The sequence below is a fragment of the Sorex fumeus genome, unplaced genomic scaffold, assembly GCF_029834395.1.
Source record: "Sorex fumeus unplaced genomic scaffold, SorFum_2.1 ptg000131l, whole genome shotgun sequence".
In the NCBI taxonomy this organism is placed as follows: Eukaryota; Metazoa; Chordata; class Mammalia; order Eulipotyphla; family Soricidae; genus Sorex; species Sorex fumeus.
In genome coordinates, this window is record NW_026606188.1 from 5,803,517 (window position 1) to 5,828,250 (window position 24,734).

Here is a 24,734-nt window from a genome sequence, read left to right on the forward strand (position 1 = left end):
TACAGTGATATAGTTGATGTGTTTGAATTGGTAAGGCAATGAATTTATTACTCTGAGAAATGAGTTCTTGAGTTTTAATATTGTTGCCTCAAAAAATTTTTCTCTCTGAAAAATGAGGTTCCCAACCATGGAGTTGGTAGTACTTAACCATTTGATTATGTGTTATTGTATTTTTTAATTCCTATACTGACTACAGCTTACAGCATAGAATTTAAATGTTAAATTAACTAATCTTTCTTGGTGACTTGCTCTCTGAAGTATCATGCCTGTGAAGAGCATTTGTAATCTCCTAAATAATCTTTCCCCATGCTGTCGCTGTCTCCTCCCGTTGTTCATCGATTTGCTTGAGTGGGCCCAGTAACATCTCCATCATGAGACTCGTTGTTACAGTGTTTGGCATATTGAGTACGTCACGGGTAGCTTGCCAGGCTTTGCTGTGCGGGCGAGATACTCTCGGTAGCTTGCAGGGCTCTCCGAGAGGGGCAGAGGAATCGAATTTAGGTTGGCCATGTTGGCCGAGTGCAAGGCAAACGCCCTACCACTGTGCTATCGCTCCAGCCCTTCCCCATGCCGAGATGTCCTTACAGTAGTTTTCGAACTTTATGTAGTTCTTACTGAATTCTGTGTAGTTTTATGTAATGTATTTGAGAATGAATTGGACAGAGGTCTATACCAAAGTTCAAAAAGTAGTATTCATTTACTTATGAGTAATCTTAAATTTTCTTTTAAATACACGTCTTAAAGCCCTTGCATGCATGAGACCCTGGGTTTGACCCCTAGAACTGCAAACATAAACACATAGAATAAAGTATAGGTTTTAGTCTCAGAGTTGGACTGGGGGGAGGGGAAGATATGCAGGTTCTAAATGTTCTTCAGAAACACAATTTAGATAAAATAAATGTACACACAGGAACAGGAAAGATAGATCATTATATCTGATAGTCTTGAAAACATAAACTTCTGAAGACTTTTAATCCTAGCTCTGACACTTCCAGTGTAACTTTAAGCCGTTCAACAATCTTTGGTGAAATAGTTCCCAGTTTTAAAAAATAATAAGTGTAGTTTTTTTAAAGCTGCACTCAAAAAATTTTTTGAAAAAAGAATTACTCAAATTCACTAGAATACATGGGATAGAAGTTGGCTCAAATCATCTTTAACTTGGCTTTTCCAATGGAACCAAGCTTGAGTTCTCAACTTAATTCTTTTTTTTTTTATAATTTATTGCTTTATTGAATCACTGTGGGACAAGTTTCAGAGCTTTTGGGTTTAGGTCTCAGTCATGTAAATATCAAACACATTTCCCTTTACCAATGCTTATTTTTAACCGTGAACCCCAATAGAACCCCACCTCCCACCCCTCCCAATTCCTGTGAGGCAGATGAGTTCTAGTTAATACTCTATATACTTTGACTAGATACATTGTTTCGATAGAAGATGCACAATTATTGTTTAGAGTTTACGACCCCCCCCCCCCCAATCAGACATGCTAAAACAGCGTTGTGAAATGATTTGCTTTCTACAACTTGGTTTAAGAATAAAATGATGTCACTATCGCGGCCACGTGGTTTTGGATTTCTGCTATTTTACTTATTAACCCTGGAAGAATTTCTATTAAAAGTTAGATAGTTAAGAGATTGGTTTCTGTGCTCTGGAGTCGTGGCCGTGCCGGAGAGCCGCTCGTGGGGGGCAGCTGGCGACCTCGGTCGGGCGTGAAGGACAGCCCATTACGCCCCCCTTCCCATGAGGTCCCTGCCACTCCCACCACCCCCGGCTCAAACCTGCTGTCCACAAGGCTCCCGTGCGAGTTCTCAACTTAATTCTAGAAAGTAAATATGGTACCAGAAAATTCCAGAACAAAATCACTGATACATTTTACAGTTTTCGTGAAAAGAATAAATTACTGTTTGCTATTTTCTGTTCTATTGAACTGAGGTCTTCAGAGTTTTCAGCTGAAAAGCAATTATTGATTTGATATACTAATTTTTTAAGGTGCTCATTTTCAGAAAAGCAGTTTTACTGTATTTGTTTTCTAAGAGGATTATTCTTGTTCTCAAGAAGTAGGACCGCAAATCAAATCCTAAATTGGAGTATGATGTACATGATAAACATTTAATATAGTCTTTGCTCTTGCAAAGTAATTTTGCAGAATATTGTTTATTCTGTACATAATCTTCCTTATCTCATTCTCTTTGAAGAAAAACAATTGATTTTAACAGTACAAAAAAGAAACTATCTAAACAAACTGAACACATTTTCATTATCACAGTAGTTATAAGCCCAATATACATTATTAGAAGAACATTACAAATTTATTGTCAAATTATGCAGCTGATGTAAAGCAAAAATTGCAAATTGGATGAATCAGGTTTTTTTTAGTTTCTTTTATTTTGTGAACAATGAACTTACTCATCCCTGCGCTTGATTTTATTTTTGTCCAAAAAAATATGGGATGTTGGGAATCAAACCCAGGTTGGCCACGTGCAAGGCAAATGCCCTACCTGCTGTGCTATCTCTCCAGCCCCAAAACTTTTAAGAACTGAAAACTAAAAACTAAAAAGTTGAAAGAATTAAAATAAAAGAGAAAGTGAAACCCAAACCTTAGTCCAAACTTAAAATGATTTGTTTGGTTTGCATTTCATTGCAGTCTTCCAGACTTTCTTGTTATAAATGCATGCTCAGTTATCTTAAGCCTAACTTTGCTCTGTATTTGCCTTGATGTCATTCATTGTTCACATGGCTTGAAATGGTCTGTAATAACAACAATAATGATAATAATAATGACTCCTGATGTTCATCACCAGCTCTTGCATTTGTTAATGTCAAGAATAAGTCAGATGGACAGTAGTTCAGGTGCTAAAGACAGATTTTTCCTCATCAGTTACTGTTGTTATAGAAAGGGGATCCAGGCTGAAGTAGAACTCAGCAGAATGCCAGAGACCTTTTGAAGCCCTGAAGGCTCTAAGGACCAGAGAGGGTGTCTTTTTTAAAATTAATTAATTTTTTTAATTTTATTGAATCATCGTAAGATCAGAGAGGGTGTCTTTGGTGGTGCCCTAACCACCTTTATTGGCCCTTTTCTGGAGGGAAAATGGTCTTCTCTGAACCTGAGGGCAGGAGACAGTGACACAAGTTGAAGCAAAGTGTCTTTGAATGTAAGAAGACAGTTCTGGATGGTAGAAGGTTTACATCTCAGAGTGGCAGAGAAAGATGATAAATTGCACACTTTCAAAAGTAACTGCAACTAAAAGCAACTCAAGAGCCTATCCAATATACCCAGGTTTGGGTTTGAGTAACATTACCATGAGCACTGATGTTACTTAACCTTGTAACCTTGTTTTGAGGCAGTTTATTCATCAGTAAAGAAAATTAAAATATCTCAATAATAGAAATGTGTTTTGAGGATTAAAGAGTTAAACGGGTAATGATGTTGAGCAGTTTATTACACAGTAAGCTGTAAATTACTGTTAAGAGCTTTAAAATGGACTTGTAGTATCCAGCTACTATGGGCTTCTTTAGGTTATTAAATTCTGCTGCTAAAATATCAATGTCTGAGAATTGTGTCTGCACAGTCACATTCAGTAACCCCTGCATGGAAATAGTAATAGTAGAGGTAGCAGTTTTTAGTCCTTGCAAATTACCTTCCTGTCCTGAGTTACTCATGGCTCAGGATGATCAAATAGCAAAGAATCTTTTTGCTTCTGGAGTAAGTATATTTTTTAATATTGTAATTTAGAGGTTGGACACAGTATTAGTGATATGTATAGTACATGACTATAAAACCATAAGGCATTATTTTCCTTTTGAATACACATTATACACGTCCAGAATTTTTGTGGTTTAAGCTACTTCCTGTGCAATATTTCCCAACTCATTTCCTTCCTAGTAAAGTAAGGGTGAATCTAAATAATTATAATGCCTTTGGTCAAATGGAAAAAGTGGTATGGAGCGATAGCACAGCGGTAGGGCATTTGCCTTGCACGCAGCAACATGGCTGACCCGAGTTCGATTCCTCTGCCCCTCTCGGAGAGCCCAGCAAACTACCGAGAGTATCTTGCCCGCACGGCAGAGCCTGGCAAACTACCCGTGATGTATTCAATATGCCAAACACAGTAACAACAAAGTCTCCAGTGGAGACGTTACTGGGCCCGCTCAAGCAAATCGATGAACAACGGGAGGACCATGACCATGACCATGACAAAAAGAGCAACAAAGACTGTATGATACTTCTGTAGTTTTTCACATTTTCACAATCCCATATTATTTTTGCAATTTTACATTGTTTTCATAATTTCTTATTTTCACATATTTATTTTGTGTTCATTCAAACCTCCTTGTTTTTCAGTACAAAAATGTAGAAACAAGAAGTACTCATTTCACAATTTTGTAGTGCCAACACATAAGTTTAGAGAAACATAGATGGTTGTAATTCATGTTAGTGGAGTCTCTTGATTTAAATTTTGTATAATAATTATTGAAGTTTGAATTACTGAGTTTTGTCTCTTTTTATTGGCTATATTAACAGCAATAGCAAGTATTTACTTGCCTAAGGATTTTTATTAAGGGAATAGAATGCATGAATCAACAGCGAGCTATTATGTTTACATTAAATGTTTGAATACAAAAATTTATTATATTAAGTGTATTTGATTGTAGAAAATGGCCATTTAGAAAAGAGCTCAATACCTAAAATGAAAGAATAATTTGTGTGAATGTTGATCGTATACTACCTAAAAATGTTCAAGTAAGAGAGAGCCACCATTTAGAATACTACATTTTAAAACAACTTGTGTTTATTACATTGCTGTAATTAATTTTGGGGGGAGGGGTAGTTGTAAAGTGATTCAGGAAAATGAATATTTAATTATGCAAGTGGCGGAGATGCCTAAAATTATCTCAAATTCAAATGCATTAAATTATTTCACTCATTTTATATAGGTGCTCAAAATGTTTCCTCATAGCTGTGGCAGTATTAGAAATATCACTCATGATAATTGGTTTTATAAATAGAATTTCTGGGTTTGAGGAAGAGAGTCTTAGAGAAATCGGTCAGGAAGTTTCACACTTAGAGTTTTTATCAAAAACTGCCCTCTACCCTCCCTAGTTTGACAGCTCTTTCTCAGTCATGAGTCCTCAATTTTGATCATTTTGTTTTTTTTTTTTAAAGCAGAAGCCTAATTCGGATTTTGTATTCTCTCTTTAATAGTCTGATACATACTTCTGCATGTCAATGCGTTTGCCAACGGAGGAGGAAGCCTTCGTGAGTAAGTATTCACTGAATGATGTAGGGAGATGGACACTTGAAGGAAGGGCAGCTATTTGAGATCAGTGAACGGTTCTCTTTGATGGTTATGAGCATATTAATCTCTTACTGTCAGTTCCTCACATGCATTTATCATGCCTAATGCAGAAACAAACTAGAGCGAGCTACCAAGAGACAAGATTGCAAACTGTATCTGGGGAGATTCATGAGTAATAGCAGTTACTGGGTTACGTGTGAATATCCAAAGGTGACATTGCCGTGGTCCTGTTTGTATGCTATTGGCTTTATGTCCGTGGCTGGGTGCTTAATTCTGCTCCACTCAACACACTGTATTTACCTGCTGGTTCATGTTCTAAATCAAAACCATTTAGAATAAACATTGGGAAATATAAAATATTTGCCTGTCTGACCCATAGTAAGAAAGGAAGGTAGGGAAAGAGGGAGGAGAGAAGAAAGAATGAAAAGAGACAGAAGGAATCTTAGTACTGTTGTTTATGTTACAGAATAAAAGAATATTCAAATGGCAGTCTCTTTTCCAAGTGAGACTTTTAATGCAATAGGGGAAAAAAATGACAAAGCACCATCTGTTTTCATCTTGGTTGTTTTAATTTGAATGTCCCATATGACAGACTTTTATCTGTGTAGGGAGGAGGTACATTGATAAATTATTCATGGATTCATGCATCTCCACTCCACCACACGCTTCACGGTTCTGGTTAGAGATGTTGATTTTGGAGAGAAAGTGATGATAATGAGAATTGTACATGGGTCTCTTGAAACTGATATTCAAGTGGGCTGCCTGAAAAGGCTATTATGTGAATTGTAAAATGCCGTCAGTAGCCTTGAGGTCATCCCAGGATGAATTTTCATGAGGTGTTCCCCATAGGAAAAGACATTATAAACCTGCAAAGCCAGAAAAATGTGCTTTTATGTTTTTTCCACACACTTTGGTGGCAATCAAAACAGAAACAAACAAAGTAGGCCATAATAGCATTATTTAAACACAATTGCTCCCTGGTAGATCTAAGAATAGAAGTCATACTTTAGTCTGCCTCTTATTTTTTTTATAATATTTGAACATTACTAAGAGAAGAGATAGGAAAGGCAGTACTCCTAGATTTGGAGAAAGAAATCATCTGAGTTCCTAATTTCAGTGTCGTAACTACCACTTTCTGTAACACCAGATATAATTTAGGGTTATAAATGCATCCTTGAAATATTAACACTAAGGCTTTCATAGGCACATTTGGTGCCCTGGGAAAAACTTACTCCATACCATAAAAAGATATTTCACACGAATGTTTGTTTCTGGTTTCACATCTCCCTCCTGCCCCCAAGTTCAGGATATTTTGATTTCTCCTATTTCACACTTGCTTTAAGGGGAAGGTCATTCTCTATACCTGCATACATGGGATTGTCATATTCTATAGCAAGATTATACATCTCTCAATTGATTGGTTCCTGCTTATTCCAGGGGGTGGTGGTAGTATTGATTTCAAGGATGTTGACACTAGAATTATAAATATATGGAGTGTGAGTACTGCTCTCCTAATTAAATGTAGTTTGCTTTCTTGTAAATGGAAATTGAAAAGTAAAAGTGAGTTTACTCAATCAAGAGAACTATCCACAGGAAACTCATAAAAGGGTCTTTGAGAAATACTGTGCAGAAAGTTTCAGCATTGTTTTAGGCAGCTTTTTTCTAATATTAAGCCATTACCATTTCCAATGTGTTTAAAATATATTTGAAGATTAATAGCTATGTTCATTATTTCTTCTTTATTTTTGTAATTTTCTAAATTACATGGGTATGAGAGATTTCGTCACATGTTCAAAAAATTCCTGTTTCATCTTTCAGTTTGCGTTCTGTAATGTGCTGTATTCCCAAGTAATTTGTGGCTATCATTCTTTGCATAATCCAGTAAACACAAAAATTTAGGTCTTGATAAATTAGAACTAGAAAATTAAAAACCAGAGAGAAGTACCATTCATTTATGGAAGAAGTTTAAGTAAGGTAAACATTGCACACATTATCTCATTGATTTTTAGCTCTGCCTGTACAGAAATAGGAATATGTGTGTCTTTGTTTTAATCAGGTGGTAGGGCTGTACATTTTTTGAAATCCTTGTTTATATACTCGTCTTCCCATCGGCCATGGTTTGCTTATCTTAGAGGCAGACACTCTAACATACTAAAAGCTAAACTTTTTAAAGCCATTTTACAGAGGAAAATCTGACCCAGGCTTTTTACTAGCTGTGTGTGACCCTACTTGGATGTCCTTTAAATCATGATCGTGAGGATAGTGACATAGGGCGAAATGAGAGAAGTTGCTACGTGGATAGATAGTTGGAGATGAATTCAGTACAACATTAGTATATTGTGATCATCCTCATAACAAATACTAGTATTTCCTACCTGGGAACAGAACTCTGGATAGTTCTACAGTGCAATAAAATAAACCGCAAACTATTTTCCAAAATAAAACCCAGTCCACTTAGGATTTGGTGATGTGCAGAGAAAAGAGGACTTGGGTGTGGATGTGTTTGTTTGGTGACTTCTCTTAGCTTTCTCACTCCCAGAGTGGATATTTCGCTGTGACTCACCCAGGCTTTGCCACAATGAGCCATTCTGTAGTTTTCCCCCAAGTCTGGATGCCTAATCCTAAAATTAAATATAATTAAAAATGTGGATCTGTGAAGATCTATAGTAATTAACTTTCTGAAGTCACTTGCCCTTTAACTTTACACTTTCACTTTTAGTATCTGTGCCTTTGAAAATCTGAAAACCAGCAGGCTATATATTACTATACTGTAGGAATCAATCACTGCTTTATCCATGAGTAAACTCTAAGAAGTTTTGTTTATCAGCCATTTCCTAAGTCAACATGTCACATACTAGACAGTATTCCTTTCAATATTAAACTAGAATATTTTTAGTACAGTGGGAGAATCTCTTAATTTTAAAAAGTCACTTGTTTATAAATTCAGCAAGCTTGTAGGGGTTTTTTTCTGTTTTTTTTTTCTTTTATTTTATTAGTGAAGCACCATGAGGTACAGTTGCAGATTTACAAATCTTTGTGCTTGGGTTTCGGTCATACAATGATCAAATACCCATCCCTCCACCAGTGCCCATTTTCCACCACCATGGATAATATCCCCCCCACCCCCCCTCCCACCCCGCCTCTGTGGCAGAGCATTCCCTTTTGTTCTCTCTCTCCTTTTGGGTGTTGTGGTCTGCAAAAGAGGCATCGAGTGGCAAACATGTTCAGTCCATAGTCTACTTTCAACATGCATTTCGCCTCCTGGGAGGATCCTCCAAACACCCTTTATTTGGTGCTCCCTTCTCTATCTGAACTGCCCTTTCCCCTAGAATACCCGGCTGGCCTCTAAGCTATGGAGTAATCCTCCTGGTGTTGATCTCAGCTATTCTTGGGTATTAATCTCATATTTTGTTGCTTTATATCCCCCAGATGAATGCAATCTTTCTATGTCTATCCCTCTCTTTGACTCATTTCGCTTAGCATAATACTTTCCATATTGTACCACTTGTATGTAAATTTCATGACTTCATCTTTTCTAAGGGCTGCATAGTACTCCATTGTGTAGATGGACCAAAGTTTCTTTAACCAGTCATCTGTTCTTGAGCACTCAGGTTTCTTCCAGTTTCTGGCTATTGTAAAGAGTGCTGCAATGAACAAACAAGTGCAGATGTCACTTCGACTACACATTTTTGCCTCTCTGAGGTATATTCCCAGGAGTGGTATCGCTGGGTCAAATGGGAAGCTTGCAGTTTTAATATGTGCCAGTTACCAGGCTAAGTGAGAATGTAAGTGTTCAAAAAAAACCATCCACTGGCAGAGTGCTAGAAGACAAGAATACAAAATATTGCAACATAGGAAAAGGACCTTCCGATTTAGCTTTTCAGGTTTCTGAAGAAAATCACACAAGACAGAGAACAATTCATATTACTTATGAGACTATAAAAAACTCTCTTGATGGTTTAAGACTGCAAATTGAATTTTGAATAATTCAGGCTTGGTGCATATGTGACTAATTGTAGAACCCTTTTCAGAGAAACACATTTCTCTATTTTTAGAAAATACCATCATAATAGACATGGAATTTAGCTATCCGTATGCCTCTCGTATTGCACATGATCCCACACAACGCACTGGATGGTTCACGTCTCTGTATTGATTCATTAAATGTGAATTAAAGTAGGTATTTGGGGAAATACTTTAATGAAGATGAGTGCCATTTTTATATTTTGAATAAAATAATACCTTTCCCTAGTGCATTGCTTTTGTTTATTGTTTTAATAAGAAAAATCACAGTTGGGCTGGAGGAAGGTGTGATCAAATCTGCATTTGGCCACTGAACTGTGATGCTGTCTAAAAGGTGTTTTACAGACACTCGGAGGAATTGGCTCTGACAAGAACTCGCTCAGCCAGGAAATTTGACTGTCATCTCCATCCACTTGCTTTTCTTCACATGGATGACCAGTAAATAAATGTATCTTTTCCTTAGTGAATGATGGCAGGTCTCTATCTATCACCTTGCACTGTACAAATGATTTAGAAGCCATTGGATTTAGAAAGAGATCAAAATTAATCTAATGATTCATTGCTTTTCATTTTCCTGGGCTTCTCCCTTGAATATTGAACACCTTTCATGCAGAATTACACAGTTAGACTTGAATATTTCCAATATGCCATTTCTTAAATAAACCCCATCTGAAGGTGATATGGGGGAATTTCAAACCATGTTGGTCCAGCCTGATTTGAATCACTCTTATGGGTCATTAGATCCTATGACCATAAAGAACAAGGTTTGGGAGGGTGGAGTGCTCACCTATCCCCATGGCAACTAGGACAAGGAGGAAGAGAGAAGACAGAGATGGTGCAGGGGTGAGCCTTGCAGTCCTATTGACTTTCTGCTGCCAATTAGTGGGCGGCTCGTCCTTTTCCTTCTCCAAATGAGTATTGCAGTCTCCGTCTCTCCCAAGACCATCGGGTGTCTTTCTGTATGTGCCCTGGGAGAATTTTCCAGTTTCTAAGACAAAGTTACTTAGAGAGAATCAAGTCAGTGAAAATAAAATTCAAGCAGTCTCTGAGAAGTGCTGGAGCCTAATTCTAGAGGAGAACCCGTTACTCTGAGCCGACTCAGGATATTCCTTGCCTTTGCCTCTGGCTGGCTTACCCCACACGGCTCCACATGACAGGCCAGGACCACACCCTCCCCGAATTACCAGGTAATAAAAATGGAGAGGGAAGAAAAGGAACCGTTCCATTATATCTAATAAAGCTGTAAGAGACAGGAATGGCTTCAATTTAGGAGTATCAAGAGATTATTGAAGAAGTCATTTGTGGCCGTTAACTAGATGTATTGTAGTGCCCATTTTGAAGTCTGTAGAAGTAGTGAATCATTTCACATACTTGAAAGTACTATAATGTTATATATTTTAATTAAAATCACACACACATATATAGGACACCCCCCAAAGTAATTGACTTAGGTCTTTTAATGCAGTAATTTCAAAATAATCACCGTCGCCCCCACCCAGCCTCATTTCATGGTCCATTCAGGTTTGAATCCAGTTTAAACTGTAAATGTCCTTCAGTGACCTGGTGCTCTGACACCAGACAGATTCTGAAATGTCCATTCCAGCTATTTATTAGGGATGTTGGTGTTAGTTCCAGAGAACGATCGATGTCAAGTATTGCAGCAAAATGGAAATTCTTGGTAGACACAGGCAGGCTTGTATCAGGATCTGGGAAGATGGTGTGTTTGGACCTTTCTTTTGAGGGTAGGAGAATATTCCAGCAACTGCAACAGGGAAGGAACATGCTGAACACTAATGGGAACCTTTCCACTCACTAGTTGACACATCAATTATTGGCCTGCTGTACTTAAGGGAAAGCTGAGCAGACTCATAGGGTTGATGTGAGAAATAGTTGAACCTAGCATGGGCCAGGCCATTGTCTCTCAGGGGAGATGGGCAGCCACACCAGTGAGCGTGAGGAGGGGATGCTGGGGCTTTCATGCTGGAAATGTAGTGTCGTTGTGTAATTGTGTGGCTTTGTTTTCTTTTTGACCAGTCACTCAGTGATGCTCAGGGCTTACTCCTGGCTCTGCACTCAAGGGTCACTCCTAGTCGACCTTAGCTCTGGAACCTTATGGGTGTAGGGAGATCAAACCCAGAGCAATCACATGTAAGGCAAGTGCTACACTCTTTCCAGCCCCAACTCATATGGTCTTAAAGGCTTCAAGAAGGGGAGATGGATTTGATTCTGTAGGTTCTTGGTAAGGGATTGTTGTAGGACGGCTTTACAAAACCAAGATTGGTGAAGCGTATATTTTTTATCTTGTACTGCACTAGCTGATGAGACCTTTTTCTTGATTATTTAGTTAATTTTGGCCTACACCAAAAAAGCTCATTTTGATAACATATATCACAAGAAGTTGAATTTATTTTTTCTGTGTGTTGAGATTTCTTTATTCAGAGGTAATGGTTATGATTTCATTGGAAATTTATACTCAATTTATAGTCCCATTCTTTCCTTATTTCCTCTTTAATTTTTTAGTAGCAGTTTAAAGTCCTCATAAATCACATTAAGTATTCTTATTGAATTGATCTTCATTGCACTTTCTAGCAAGAGTTAATGACAATTTTTCTGTTACACCTTCTGATTAAATATCTTCAAGAGACACAGGCCAGAGCAGTCGCATAGACTGTGGGAGCTTGCCTTGCATGCAGCCACCCTGGATTCAGTCCCTGTCACCCTGTATGATCCCCTGAACCCTTTCAGGAGTGTTCTCTGAGCACAGAGTGAGGAATAAGCCTTGAACACTGCCGGGTATGACCCCAAACAAACAAAATTTTCAGGCAAAGCATCATTATTGCAGTGTGGAATTGTTTTTATAGTAATGTGGGGAGCTGATAGAAGAATACAGAATTCCATTGCTGTGGTTCTTTTAGCATGCTGCCAAATGGGCTGTGTTGTAGCAAGCCACACATTTGCCTGGACCTTTCTGGACCAATTACCATGTTATGAGCAATCACATTTGATCATCTCTTATGCTTACATTACAATTCAGAACATCATCACTAGTTCTTATGAATGATTTTGAAACTATAATCTTTATTCTCTTGGAATAAAATTGTGTTTGTGGCAGTAGTACTAAGAATTGAGTGCCAGTCATTTAAAAAAAATCATGACAACTCATTGACATTAGAGTTTTGGAAGCTTTCAGTGCTTGCCATATTGAATATGACTTGAATAAACACTGGCAGTGCTTTAGAGTGCTGATTCTGTAATATACAAAGAAGCTCTCTGGGTTGGGTGTGTCTGCATGCTTCAAAACTCAGCCCTAAAATTGCATAATAGAGAACAGTTATAAAATGTCACTTTTTATAAAACAATTCTAAATTAATATTGTATTCAGAAACTTTATCAATTTGGCCTTATTTGTATTAAAGTTTTTAAATTCCCCACTGCTCTGCACACCAAGATCCCTTGGAGAGTCCAACTTCATACCTCGTGTGTCCAGACCAAGCTGTGCAGGATCAGTGAGACTGTCACTGCCATGGTCACAGCCCCCCCTCCAGTGCTGCCCCCATTCCCAGGGGTAATCATCATCTTTTTTTCTCAGAGTCTAAGAGGATGTGTCTGCATCTGGTTAGTTTACAGTGCTTGCATTCTCTCATATGTGGAACACAGTAATTTATTTAAAAGCAAGTGACATTGTGGGGCAGAGCCATAGTATAACAATCAGCATTTACCTATCATGTCCAACTCAGGTTCGATCCCTAATATCCCATATGATCTCCGGAGCACTACTAAGAGCAATTCCTGAATGTAGAGCCAGGAATAACTCCTGAGCATCATCAAGTGTGGCCAACCCCCTCTGCCTCAAAAAATACCAATGGCATTGATACTTGCCGCTTCCCCTATGAACTTAAAGAGCAAGACCGCAGCCAAAGATGCCAAACTTAAGTAGTGGAATTTAAGTGATGTGGTGTGTGTGTGTGTGTGTATGTGTGTGTGTGTGTGTGTGTGTGTGTGTGTGTGTGGTTTTAAAGAGCAGTGCAGATGCTGGAGCAGTCAGACAGCAGGTAAGTTACTTGCCCTACAGGAGGTTGACTCAGGGTTTGATCCCCACCCCCTACCTCATAGGGTTCCCCCAAACCCTGCCAAAAATGATCCCTGAGCTCAGAGTCAAGAGTAAGCCCTAAGAACTGCCAAGTATGGCCCCCAAATCTAAAAACAAAATTAAATTTAGAAAAAGCAGTAGAATACAGTGTAATATAGTTCAGCTACATAACTTACATAACTTCTGATGACATTCACAGAATGTAGTCAGTCACTGAAAATGCTGTCAGTAGGGACTGAGAAGAGTTCAGCCTTGGAGCATTTGTCTTCTTTTGTGAGTTCTGGGGAAGGAAGACAGGGAGGGAGAGTGGGAGGGAGAATGAGGGAGGAGGGAGAGGAAGGAAGGAAGTAGAGAAGGGAAGGAGGGAGGGAGGGAGGGAGGGAGGGAAGGAGGGAGAGAGGGAGGGAGGGAGGGAGGGAGGAGAAGCTCGGGCAGGGGAGGAGTCACAACCTGTTATTCACCTCCTACTTGGTCATTAATTCATAGAACCAGCTTTAAAGAACTGTTGATAAAATTGTTCACTACTGTGTAAAATATGTCCACAGTTTACAAAAAAATATTATGTTTAATATGATCACAATGGAACAGAGGAAAAATACAAAGTTAACAGTAATTATGTCTAGTAATACATACAGGCAGCAACTCCAGAATGCCTTAGCTCAGGAGATTCAAACTTAAATCTGCAAGTAAGTCAAGTCAGTTCTTTTTAATTCTGTAATTAATTACCTGTAGTCTGTGCTGTTCCTTTAATGCACATCTACAGCTCAAAGGGGTGTTCCTCTTCTTTACAGAGGCAATTCCGGGCTGCTGAAAGATACGTGAATATCTCCAAAATCTCTCCCTTTCTCACTAGCTATGTGGATTCTTCAAAATCTTTCTACCTCTTGGGTCTGGCAGATACATCAAAGTTTGATGGACAGACCTAGATATCTACTTGGAAATGAACAAATAAAGAGAAAGCCAAGTGCTAGATGAAATTTTCTCTTAGCTTACATTCTTAGAGAATTTTATGACCTTGATTGTAGTTGGATTTCAGCTAAAAGGAAGCCATGAATTCTGAACAAGCTTATGCAGTAAGGACAAATTTTGTCTAGAATTTCACAAAAGAGACCTCGTTATCTCACTGCTCAGTAGGTAGCCCACACACATTCTTTCAAGTCTTTCATTTCAGAGGAATCCTTTAAGAATTCCTCCAACCTACGCACTTTCAGTGTCATCACACTGCTTTTAATCAATGTGCATGAGTTACTCTTTTGGGAGTCAGAGTCCCTGGAAAACGCATTTGGTTTCCAGGACTTGCTCACACTTCCTTCCTGTAAAATCTTCTGATCTTGTACATCAGGCAGTCTGAACAGTTAACACCTATCAAGACTGATGGACCATTTCCACTGAGGCTACTCTCATCTGATTATTAACTGAGAGTAAGTGGCACTTGTAATCACCAGATAAAGTGTTCCCCTGCACACACAAAGGCTGTATTTTTGCCAGTTTCTTACCACTTTAAGGCTGCTTATGTTCACTTTGCCTGTCAGACTCACACATTTAAACTTGGTTGTTTTTATCATCTAGAATTATCTCCACTTCTCTTTCCCTTTTTGAGACTTTATTTCTTTGGTCTGTGCTGGGAGAAAGAAGAGGGTCATTTCTTTGAAGAGATGATTTTAAAACAGACTTCCATATTCTGCTTTGTGTTGTGTTAAAAAATTTTCAGTCTAGATATATGTGTATCTGTGTTCAGTGGGCCTTTGTTCTTATTCATTAGGGACAAGGTTTTTGTTTTGCAATTCTTGGCGTAGGAAGAGGAAAAGGAGCAAGCCCGGATGTAAACCTGTCAACCTCCTCTTTCCCAATTGACCCCCTCCCCACCTGCAATAGCCACTCCAGTAAAAGTGTCCTACTCTTCTTTGATTTCATGGGATCCACAATTTGTTTTAGAATTACATTTTTATATCACAGTATTTTTTGCTGGAGATATTTCTCATTTCACCTTGAAATGAATTTTACTCTGAGCTATAGTTATATAACTGCTTGATCTTTGCTTTTTTCTTTGGAATATTTTTTTAAGAGTAGTTACTTGTTTTTACCTGTACCAGTAATTCACTTTTGCATTTAAATACATTCTTGAGTTCCCAGTAAGAATAAATCTTACTTTCACCGAAAGTGAAAAAATTATGAGAAGTGCAAAAATCTTCTTGTACTATCGTTATGAATACCGATTCACATCTCATTATAGAATGAAATTTAAAGAATATCTTGTAAGAAGTCACTATGGGACAAATAAGTGGGGTTTTGTATGTTAGATGAGAAAAAACAATTTAGAAAATAGCTAGAGAAGTTGTGCTTTGGATAATTTTTGGCCTTTACAAAGAACAGTTTGATGATTCTCTCACATAAGGGCCTGGACTAAATATTTCACTGTCTTTCTGGATGTAAGATTACAGAAATTGTGTGTTACTATTTTTGCAGTCTATTTCAAATCCCACCGGGTCTCCTTTGTCCTTTCTAGAAGATTTTACTTATTAATATTTCATTTCATAAATTTAATGATAGCCCAACGTTTTTCAAAAATGGTTTTTGCCTCATTTCTAAAACAAAATGAAATGCCGGTTTAATATAAAGAAGATCCCGTTGGGGGACCCCAGCCCTGATCATGCTGGTTCAGAGCTTTCCTGAAGACTCTGTCCTAAATCTCCTCTCGGGTTCTGACTCTCCCTGGGTGCTTCTTTTTGTCCTTAGGACTTAAGGCTTCCACTCTAAATCTCCAACTGTCATTTATCAGTCTTTCTTTTTTTCCAAAACACGGGATTTTACATATGCAAGCTATGTTCTCTTTCTCCGAGCTACCCAAACAACCAGTCCCTTGGAACAGAAGTCATATAATTTCTGTATTTTCCTACCTGGAATTTTAGTTGACACCTCAAACACATTGGTTTGCACCCAAAAGCTATCTAAGTTCTTTATAAAATGTACCTCATTATCCCAAGAGATAGTGTGGGGCTAAAGACACTTACATTGCATGCAGCTGGCCTCCATTTGATCCTTTGCACCACATATGGACCACCAAGCCTTACTAGCAGTGATCCCTGATTGCAGAGTCAGAATGAGCCATGAGCACTGCAAGGTGTGCCTTGCCAGTTCCCCACTGCCAATCTACCTCGCATATTGGTTTGTTCAAAAGTTCCCAGAATGATTCAGTCTTTAGAAATATATTAATATATTCCACCCATATTAAACTCTCCGAGAGGGGATAGAAACCATGGGGTTATCTACAAAGTTTCTGGAAAAGTAGAGAAGTCAGCTTCTTTTTTGACAATCCCCACATCATAGAGATTATTTTTTAAGTAATTGGTGAATACTGTGAAAAAGTTATAGATATCTAGAAAGTACTAACCACCATTTTATTAAATGAAAATAAGATAATAAACTGTATCACAAATTGCAAGCAAATTTAAAGTGAGCAAAAGAAAGACAGGCCAGGTATTGTCACCTGAAATTTTTTTTCTCAGTTTCTCTTCTTTTGGGAAAAGAATAGAATCATCTTATGCTCTGAGAAGATTCTGTATGAGGCAAAGAGAGGAAATCTTGCAGTCAGCTGTACATTGAGTTTATGGAGATAGAGTCCATCTTATTTCTGGTTCTCTTACTAACAAGCTTAGGTTTGGAATCTATGTTACATGGTTTTTGAACAGTAATAACTTGTAATTGATTCTTTTACAGTGTATCTCATTAAGTCTCCTAAGCTTACTGTATTTGGAAATAGAAAGCAATCTCAAGTCATAGCAAATTAATTTTCTAGCTCTCCTCTCTCTATGTGGTTGTAAGAAAATCTCAAGAAATGATGTTAGATGTTAAATTCTTATTTTCAAACATTATTTTAATGAACATCTTACCATTATTTTTAGCAGCCTTTAGATGACATCCCTTGCTATCAAAATACCAATGGAATTTTTCAGGGAAATATTTAGAACAAACAATTCTAAAATTGTTATGAAATCACAAAAGACCTCAAAGAGTCAAAACGGTTCTGAGATAATAGAAGAAAAGTTCAATTCTCTGATTTCAAGATATATTGAAAAGCTATAATAATTAAAACAGTATGGTATTATAATGAAAAATAGGCACACAGACAAGTAGAGTAAAATAGGGAGCTCATAATCAAATCCATACATTATACATAGGTATCTAATCTTTAACAGAGATGCCAAGTCTATATAATGGAGAACGAAAAACCTCTTCAACAACTGGTGTCTGTAAAATTAGATTGATACATGAAGAAAAATAGAACTAGACCACTTAGCCACTATTTCATACCATATGCATAATTTGACTCCAAATATATTAAAGTCGTGGATATCAGACCCCAAATCATAAATTATATAGCAAAAAAAAGTGTAATGCCTCTAGGAGTGCAACATCAGAGATGTTTTTAGAGACTAAACTCCAGCAATAACAGAAGCAGAACCAAAAATAAACAAATGAGTTGGCATGAAATGAAACATTTTCTGTATTGTGAAAAAAACTACCACAAAAAAGCCACGTTAGTAATTTCAAGATATTTGCTCACCTACAGACTGGCCTACAGCCATGTAGATAAACGTGGAAGATCACTCCCTGCTAAGGAAATGCAGGTCAGAACCACAATGGCACATTGTACCCAGGAGAGTGGCCTGTGGTTGAAAGATTGGAAACAACAAAGGCAGACAAGTATGTGGAATAGAAAAGATTCTGTCACATTGTTGGAGTAGGTTTAAATAGATGCATCTCCTGTGGGGGAAAAAAAGCTAAGGATTCCTTAATAAAATAAAGCTGGAAATACACTATGCCGCAGTACTGCTAGGCATTTATCTGAAATCCAACTTCAGAAGGATATTTATTTGCACCTCTGTGTTAATAGCAACATTTATTGCAGAGGGATCAGTGTCAGTGCCCATCCACAGAGCACAGGACAAAGAATGTGCTCACTGAAATGCTAAATTGCCATATCAAAAAGTAAATATGTGCTTTTGGGGACAAAATATGCAAAACTTGAAGTGATTATGCTAAGTGAAATAAGGTAAGGAAGTAAAGATAATTATGGATTTTTTTCCCCCGTGGGTGGATCGTAAGTAACAAAAGCAAATAAAAACTGGCAAAGCTAACCCCTAAACTTGGTAGAAACCATGGTGCTCATGAAGAGCAAGGAGTGGTTGAAGAGAATGGGGAGAGCAATCTTTTCTGTGTTGAAATGGTGCCAGGCCTTGGGTAAGGGACATGTGAACCCTATGCACATTAGCGATACCCCTCAACTTCCATAATGTTAAACCAATAAGAAGGGGGGAATGAACTATTTTCCCCCTCAAGTTCTATAATGTTAAACTAATAAGAAAGTGGGGAAATTGAATTATTTTCTGTGAAATGAATTCAATGGTATTTTTGTTTCCCCTGAAAGTTGAGACTTAATAACTATTAGTAAGTGTCCTGTTCTCTCATCAACCAATCTTGCATTCCACATATGTACTTTGTTGTAGAACTTCTTTTATAAATAAATCCTAGATATGTGAGTGATTTGTGTGTGTGTGTGTGTGTGTGTGTGTGGTTTTGGGGCCACACTCAGTAGTGCACAGGGCTAATTCCTAGCTCAGTGCTTAGGGATCACATCTGGCAGTGCTCAGGGAACTGTACATAGAGCCAGAGATCAAACTCAGGTCAGCCATATGCAAGGCATGCAAGTGCCATAACCCCTGTCCTATCTCTCTGGCTCCTAGGAATGACTGTAATGATTGTTTAATCATATTTGCCAAATGGTTAAAAATAGCCTGAAAGATGCTGTTTGGGGTCCTGAGAGATAGTACAGTGGGCAGGGCACTTTCCTTGCATGGTCCAATCCATGGCATCCATATGGTTCCTGAACTGAGCTAGGAGTGATTCCTGAGTGCAGAAACAGGAGTAAACCTGAGTACAGCCAGGTGTGACTCAAAAAACCAGAAAGCTAGATAGATAGATAGATAGATAGATAGATAGATAGATAGATAGATAGATAGATGATGTCTTGCCAACACCCGAAATTTCTGATCATTTTAGGCCACATTGGGTCTTTATGGGAAGGATGAATGGAAAGTTCCCAGTAGAACAGTATGTTGTATGTTTGAATATGGATCAAAGAGAACCAGTCCCTCCCAAATCTATAAAAACTCTTTCTCCATTTCAACCATAAGTTACTGTCTTAGTTTTCCTTTGTTTTAGTCCTGAGCTGATTTTTATTTGAATGTGTTCAGCCACCCTTAGAATGAGAAAAGGAGGAATGGCACTCATAAACTTCCATATCCTTTTAACAAGTACACAATGTGTATCCAAGACCATTAATTTTCACTTTTCTATATGTTTATAAAGAGATACTTTCTACATTTAGCTCCTTTTTTAAAGTAATTTCTCAGTATCACACTGCGGTGAGTATTGTTATTTTACAGTGGTAATATAATAAATCAGAGTTTTGAATACTTTTGCTCATGTTTCTTTCCACTCATGTGGCTTCTGTTTCAGTACAAAGGTTTTATATTCTCAGTACTTCGTTGTACTCTGGAAGGAAATATATTGTGAATACGTAAGCCTGAAGCTTCCCTTTTATACCCATATAATGCTCTTATCATTTAAAAAGTGTCTTTCATCAGCACATCTGTATGCATATTATTTAGCCTGTTATTGTTTCAAAGGTCTGTTATGTAATCGTTACTATTCTTCTACATTAAATTATCAAATCATTCTCATCTCAAAGAATAAGATAGAAGCAGGAAATTCTTTTATAAGAGTTACGACCTCCTTGTTAGACAGCTCTTCGAATTATTTAGGCAGATGTGACATTTGCACACAAAAGTGTAACGATTATTCACATTCGTGTGTCATTTTCTCCCAACAGTTGACTTCAAGCCTCATGCCAGCATGGATACTGTCCACCATATGTTACTTTTTGGATGTGATATGCCTTCCTCCACTGGGAGTTACTGGTAAGGGCTAGTAGGCTCATAGTACAAAGGAGTATGGAAAATGTGGTTATTCTAAATATTAGAAAGCTGCTACACACGTGTTTTATAGATGATTAATAAATAGGCAGAATATTTTTCTCTAGACAGAACATCATTCTTTTGCATCTCATGATTATGGTATTTTGATTATCATAGTTGCCTAGCATGCAAATCCATCCATCTTTGTCACTGACTTAATAAACTTCTGTCTGTTGTTATAGATATTGTGTCAAGGTACAGATGGCAAGAAGAAAGACAAACAATGCACATATTGCCTACTCTGGTTATATATATTTTTAATTTCGTGACTCGATTCTTAGAGCATAGTGGCTTTGTTATATGAGCACTCCTTTGTTCTGGACTTGGTGACTGGCACATATCATTTCATTTCACCCTCGATTTCTACAAGGACACCATTGTTACCCACACTGCACGCATGGAGCCCGAAGCTCAGAGATGTGGCCGCTTGCTCCTGGGGGCACCATTGATTTGTCTCAGACCAAGTGTCTGGTTTCCATTTTCTCATGCTGCTTCCCACATATTCAAGTAACTGTTGCAGTTTTAGAATTTATTTTAATCATTGTGGTGAGTCTTAATATGTCATGAGCAATCAATAAACATCTATTAAATGCTTGTTACATGCCAGAGCTGTAACAAATGCCGTGGGAGACTCCAGGATTAATAGATCTGTCTTCTACCCTCAGAAACTTACAGCATAATCATGGCTTGAGATCTTCCCATTTATTCAGTTCCTTGATATTTACAGAAGTGGACTTTAAAAATGCCAGGCGGGGCAGCAGGGGGTATAGCTCAAAGGACAGATACATGTGTCAAGGATGAGTCTTTGAGTTTGATCCCCAGTACCATGTGATTTCCCAGTACAGTCAGGTGTTTCCCCTATTTAAAAACAAACAAACAAACAAACATCCACTTAAAGCCTTCTACTGTGCCCCTCTCACCAAAATCATTGTTATGTATTTAATAGTCCAGAATGGCTAGGTTGTCTCTCTTGGCTTGACTTGACTTGGCTTGGGGGAGAGATTTGTGTCTCTCCTTGTCTCCACATAATCATGTGGAATGACAGAGCTTTTCTCTGTGCCTCTGAATATTTATTAGACTGCTGTGCTTCACATCTAATGTGCATCTGCTATCTAGTCATTTTTATAACAAACAATTGTAATATGTGCTTGGAACAGTTAAAAGCACAGGGCAATTAGTGGAACTCTCCATGGACCACGTCCCATTAACGTATTTGTTAATAGGCTTAAGTTATTTGATGAAAGAAGCATATCAAGTTGAAATCTAACTCATCACACTGAGTTTTCTGTAAAAAGTGGAGTCAGCAAAGTGGATGGGTTACACTTCGATATCAAGATCCCAGTTCCTGCCATCCAGTACATTTTTGCAAGTAAAATTATTTTTTATTGAAATATCTATTTATTTAATAATTATTTTATTTATGTCAGATTACCGTCCGACAGCTTTATTTTTGCATCTTATTCTGAAATCATCTTTTGGTGTGTAGCTTTAAAAATATTCCTTCTGCAATTAGCAATACTTGCCTTTTAATTTTGAATTAGTGAAAATAGCTAGAAGGGAATTTCCACTGTCCACTGTCCACTGTCCTCCCGTTGTTTATCAATTTGCTCAAGTGAGCACCAGTAACATCTCACAACAAATTGTGAGATTTCTTGTTACTGTGTTTGGCATATCGAATACGTCACAGGTAGCTTGCCAGGCTTTGCCGTGTGGGCGAGATACTCTCGGTAGCTTGCCAGGCTCTCCAAGAGGGGTGGAGGAATCAAACCCGGTCGGCCACGTGCAAGGCAAATGCCCTATCCACTGTGCTATCACTCCAGCCTTTAAAATCTGCCTTTTTTGTTTTCTTACTTTTTATTTTGTTTAGGCGGCACAACCCATGTCACTAAGAGGTTACTCCTTGTCCTGCTGACATGTTTCTGGGGGACATGCATTAACAGACACTGAACCTGAGACTCATGTATGTGTAGCATGCACTCCAGTCCATTGAACACAGTTCCTCCTCTAAACTGATGTCAGAATTAATTGTATTGAAATAAAATTGCACTATGATATGTGCTGGGTATGCATGATTATCAATCAGTATGTGTATAAGGATCACATTAATCTCACCTCTAAAAGTACAATTCTGTTTCTCACCATATAGTTGATACTTTAACTTGATTCATCTACCATCCTTCCCCACTGATAACTGTTACTTTAGTCTTATAGTTGAAACATTTACTTTTGCTCTACTTAATTATTCATCTCTAATTGTATGAATGAACTCGTGTGTTTTGTTTGATTTGTTTTTAAGCAAAATCATTTTGTCTTGTTTTCTTGGTTTTGTTGTTGTTTGGGGTGCTGAGCGACACTTCTCGAGGTGCTCAGGGATCACTCTTAGTACTCAGGGAACCATATGTGATGCTGGGGATTGAATCCAGATCAGCACATAGAAGACAAGTGCCCTGCCTACTGTACTTTTTAATTCGCAATTTTTTTCTTGCTTTTTGGGTTACACCCAAAGGGGTTACTCCTGGCTCATGCGCTCAGGAATTACTCCTGGCAGTGCTCGGGGAACCATATGGGATGCTGGGAATCGAACCTGGGTTGGCCGCGTGAAAGGCAAATACCCTACCTGCTGTTGCTCCAGCCCCATTAATTAGTAATTTTTATTGAAAGAAATTTAAAGAGGTGTGAGGGGGAGAAAGAGAGAGAGAGAGGTACATGTTCAAGAATGTTTTTTTAAATAAATTATTTCTACATGAAGTTCCTTTATCTTATAAAAGACTTTCAAGTTGAGAGCAATTAGAATAAAACTGGAAATGAAAAGTTAAAGTAATAATATTGGGTAAATAATTGGAGAAAATAATCTTCATTACAAATTGTTTTGCTAAAATTATTACTTAAAAGACAGTATATAGTAGAGTGAAATAGTAGTGTACTTTCTGAATTCCTTCTGTAAATTATTTAACCCAGTGAACTGAAAACCCAGTAAACTATAGCACGATATTTTATTTTATATGTATTGGTTTGGGGGCCACACCAACGGGTGCTCAGGGTTTACTCTTGACTGTGCTAGGGGATCACTGTGGTTTGGACTCAGGGAACCACATGGGGTGCTGGGGATCAATCCTGGGACCGCCACATGCAAGGCAAGTGCCTTTGCCACTGGAATATCTTTTCAGTCCCCTTGGTTAGTAGTTTGAGGTGCTAATATGTCAGGGGCAGCTTGCCAGGCTTTGCCGTGCGGGCGAGATACTCTCGGTAGCTTTCCGGGCTCTCAGAGAGAGGTGGAGGAATCGAACTCGGGTGGGCCATATTGGCCACTTACAAGGCAAATGCCCTACCCACTGTGCTATCGCTCCAGCCCATGACCCAGAAAACAAAGCCAAAAAGTATTTCCTTTGTTGCAGACTTAAAAAATTTCACTTAATCACCAAAAGCTTGTGTATGTTATTTTCCTTCATTTTCAAGGTAAAACATTTTTACTAGGCTCACTATTGCTGCTGCCAGTGGTGGTGGGCTGCAGTATCTTTTTTGAGGTCTCACCCAGTGATGGTCATGGGTCACTCCCAGACAGTGCTCAGGGGTCACTCCTGGTGGTGATGTTGGGGAGGGGGGCAGAGTCTAGCCTCCTTCCTGAAAAACTTGCACTCTAGTCATTTGGGTCATCTCCTTGGCCTCTTGGAAAGATTTAAGGTAATATATTTATACTCCTTAGTAACTTAATACGATCACGGCGAATAACTTAATGCGGCTGGCATGGCTGACGCAGGTTCGATTCCTCCGCCCCTCTCGGAGAGCCAGGCAAGCTACCGAGAGCCTGGCAAGTTCCCTGTGATGTATTCGATATGCCAAACACAGTAACAACAAGTCTCACAATGGAGACATTACTGGGCCCTCTTGCTCGAGCCTGTCACATGAAGGTCGAGAGTTGAAAAATACTGAGGCACTGAGAAGATCCTGACAGCTCTGCTATTAGGGAGCCCCAGTGAAAGCTGACCTAGAAGACAGTCCAGTGGCTGTATGAATCTCCCAGGACAAACATGGGATCACAAGCCCTGTCCCTGCCAGCTCCACTGCCTGGGGGTCCCTGAGGAAAGAGTGAAGAGCTTATCTCACCTGGAACAGCCTCCCCTTCTTCCTCTTACCAAGAGACTAACGCTAAACTAGCTATGTGCACCCTAGAATTCCATCATTCTGTGACTGTACATTGCACGTTGAATGGGATTGGAAGGGTGTCCTTAGTGAGAGTTGGAGAATGAAAATCCACATTGGTCTCCTCATCACAAACAGGCAATCCTC

The 24,734-nt window shown here is 38.4% G+C and overlaps 1 protein-coding gene across 9 annotated transcripts in view; it reads left to right on the top strand.

Moving 5' to 3' along the window:
• Positions 1-24,734, top strand: part of PAM (peptidylglycine alpha-amidating monooxygenase) — a 199,178-nt gene that overhangs the window by 42,254 nt on the left and 132,190 nt on the right. For 8 of the 9 annotated variants that reach the window (XM_056106594.1, XM_056106595.1, XM_056106592.1 and 5 more), the window contains exons 3-4: positions 5,204-5,261; positions 20,303-20,390. In XM_056106594.1, coding sequence (XP_055962569.1) covers positions 5,204-5,261; positions 20,303-20,390 — 146 coding nt within the window. The remainder of the gene's footprint in view (positions 1-5,203; positions 5,262-20,302; positions 20,391-24,734) is intronic. The other variant, XM_056106597.1, reaches the window with a different exon arrangement.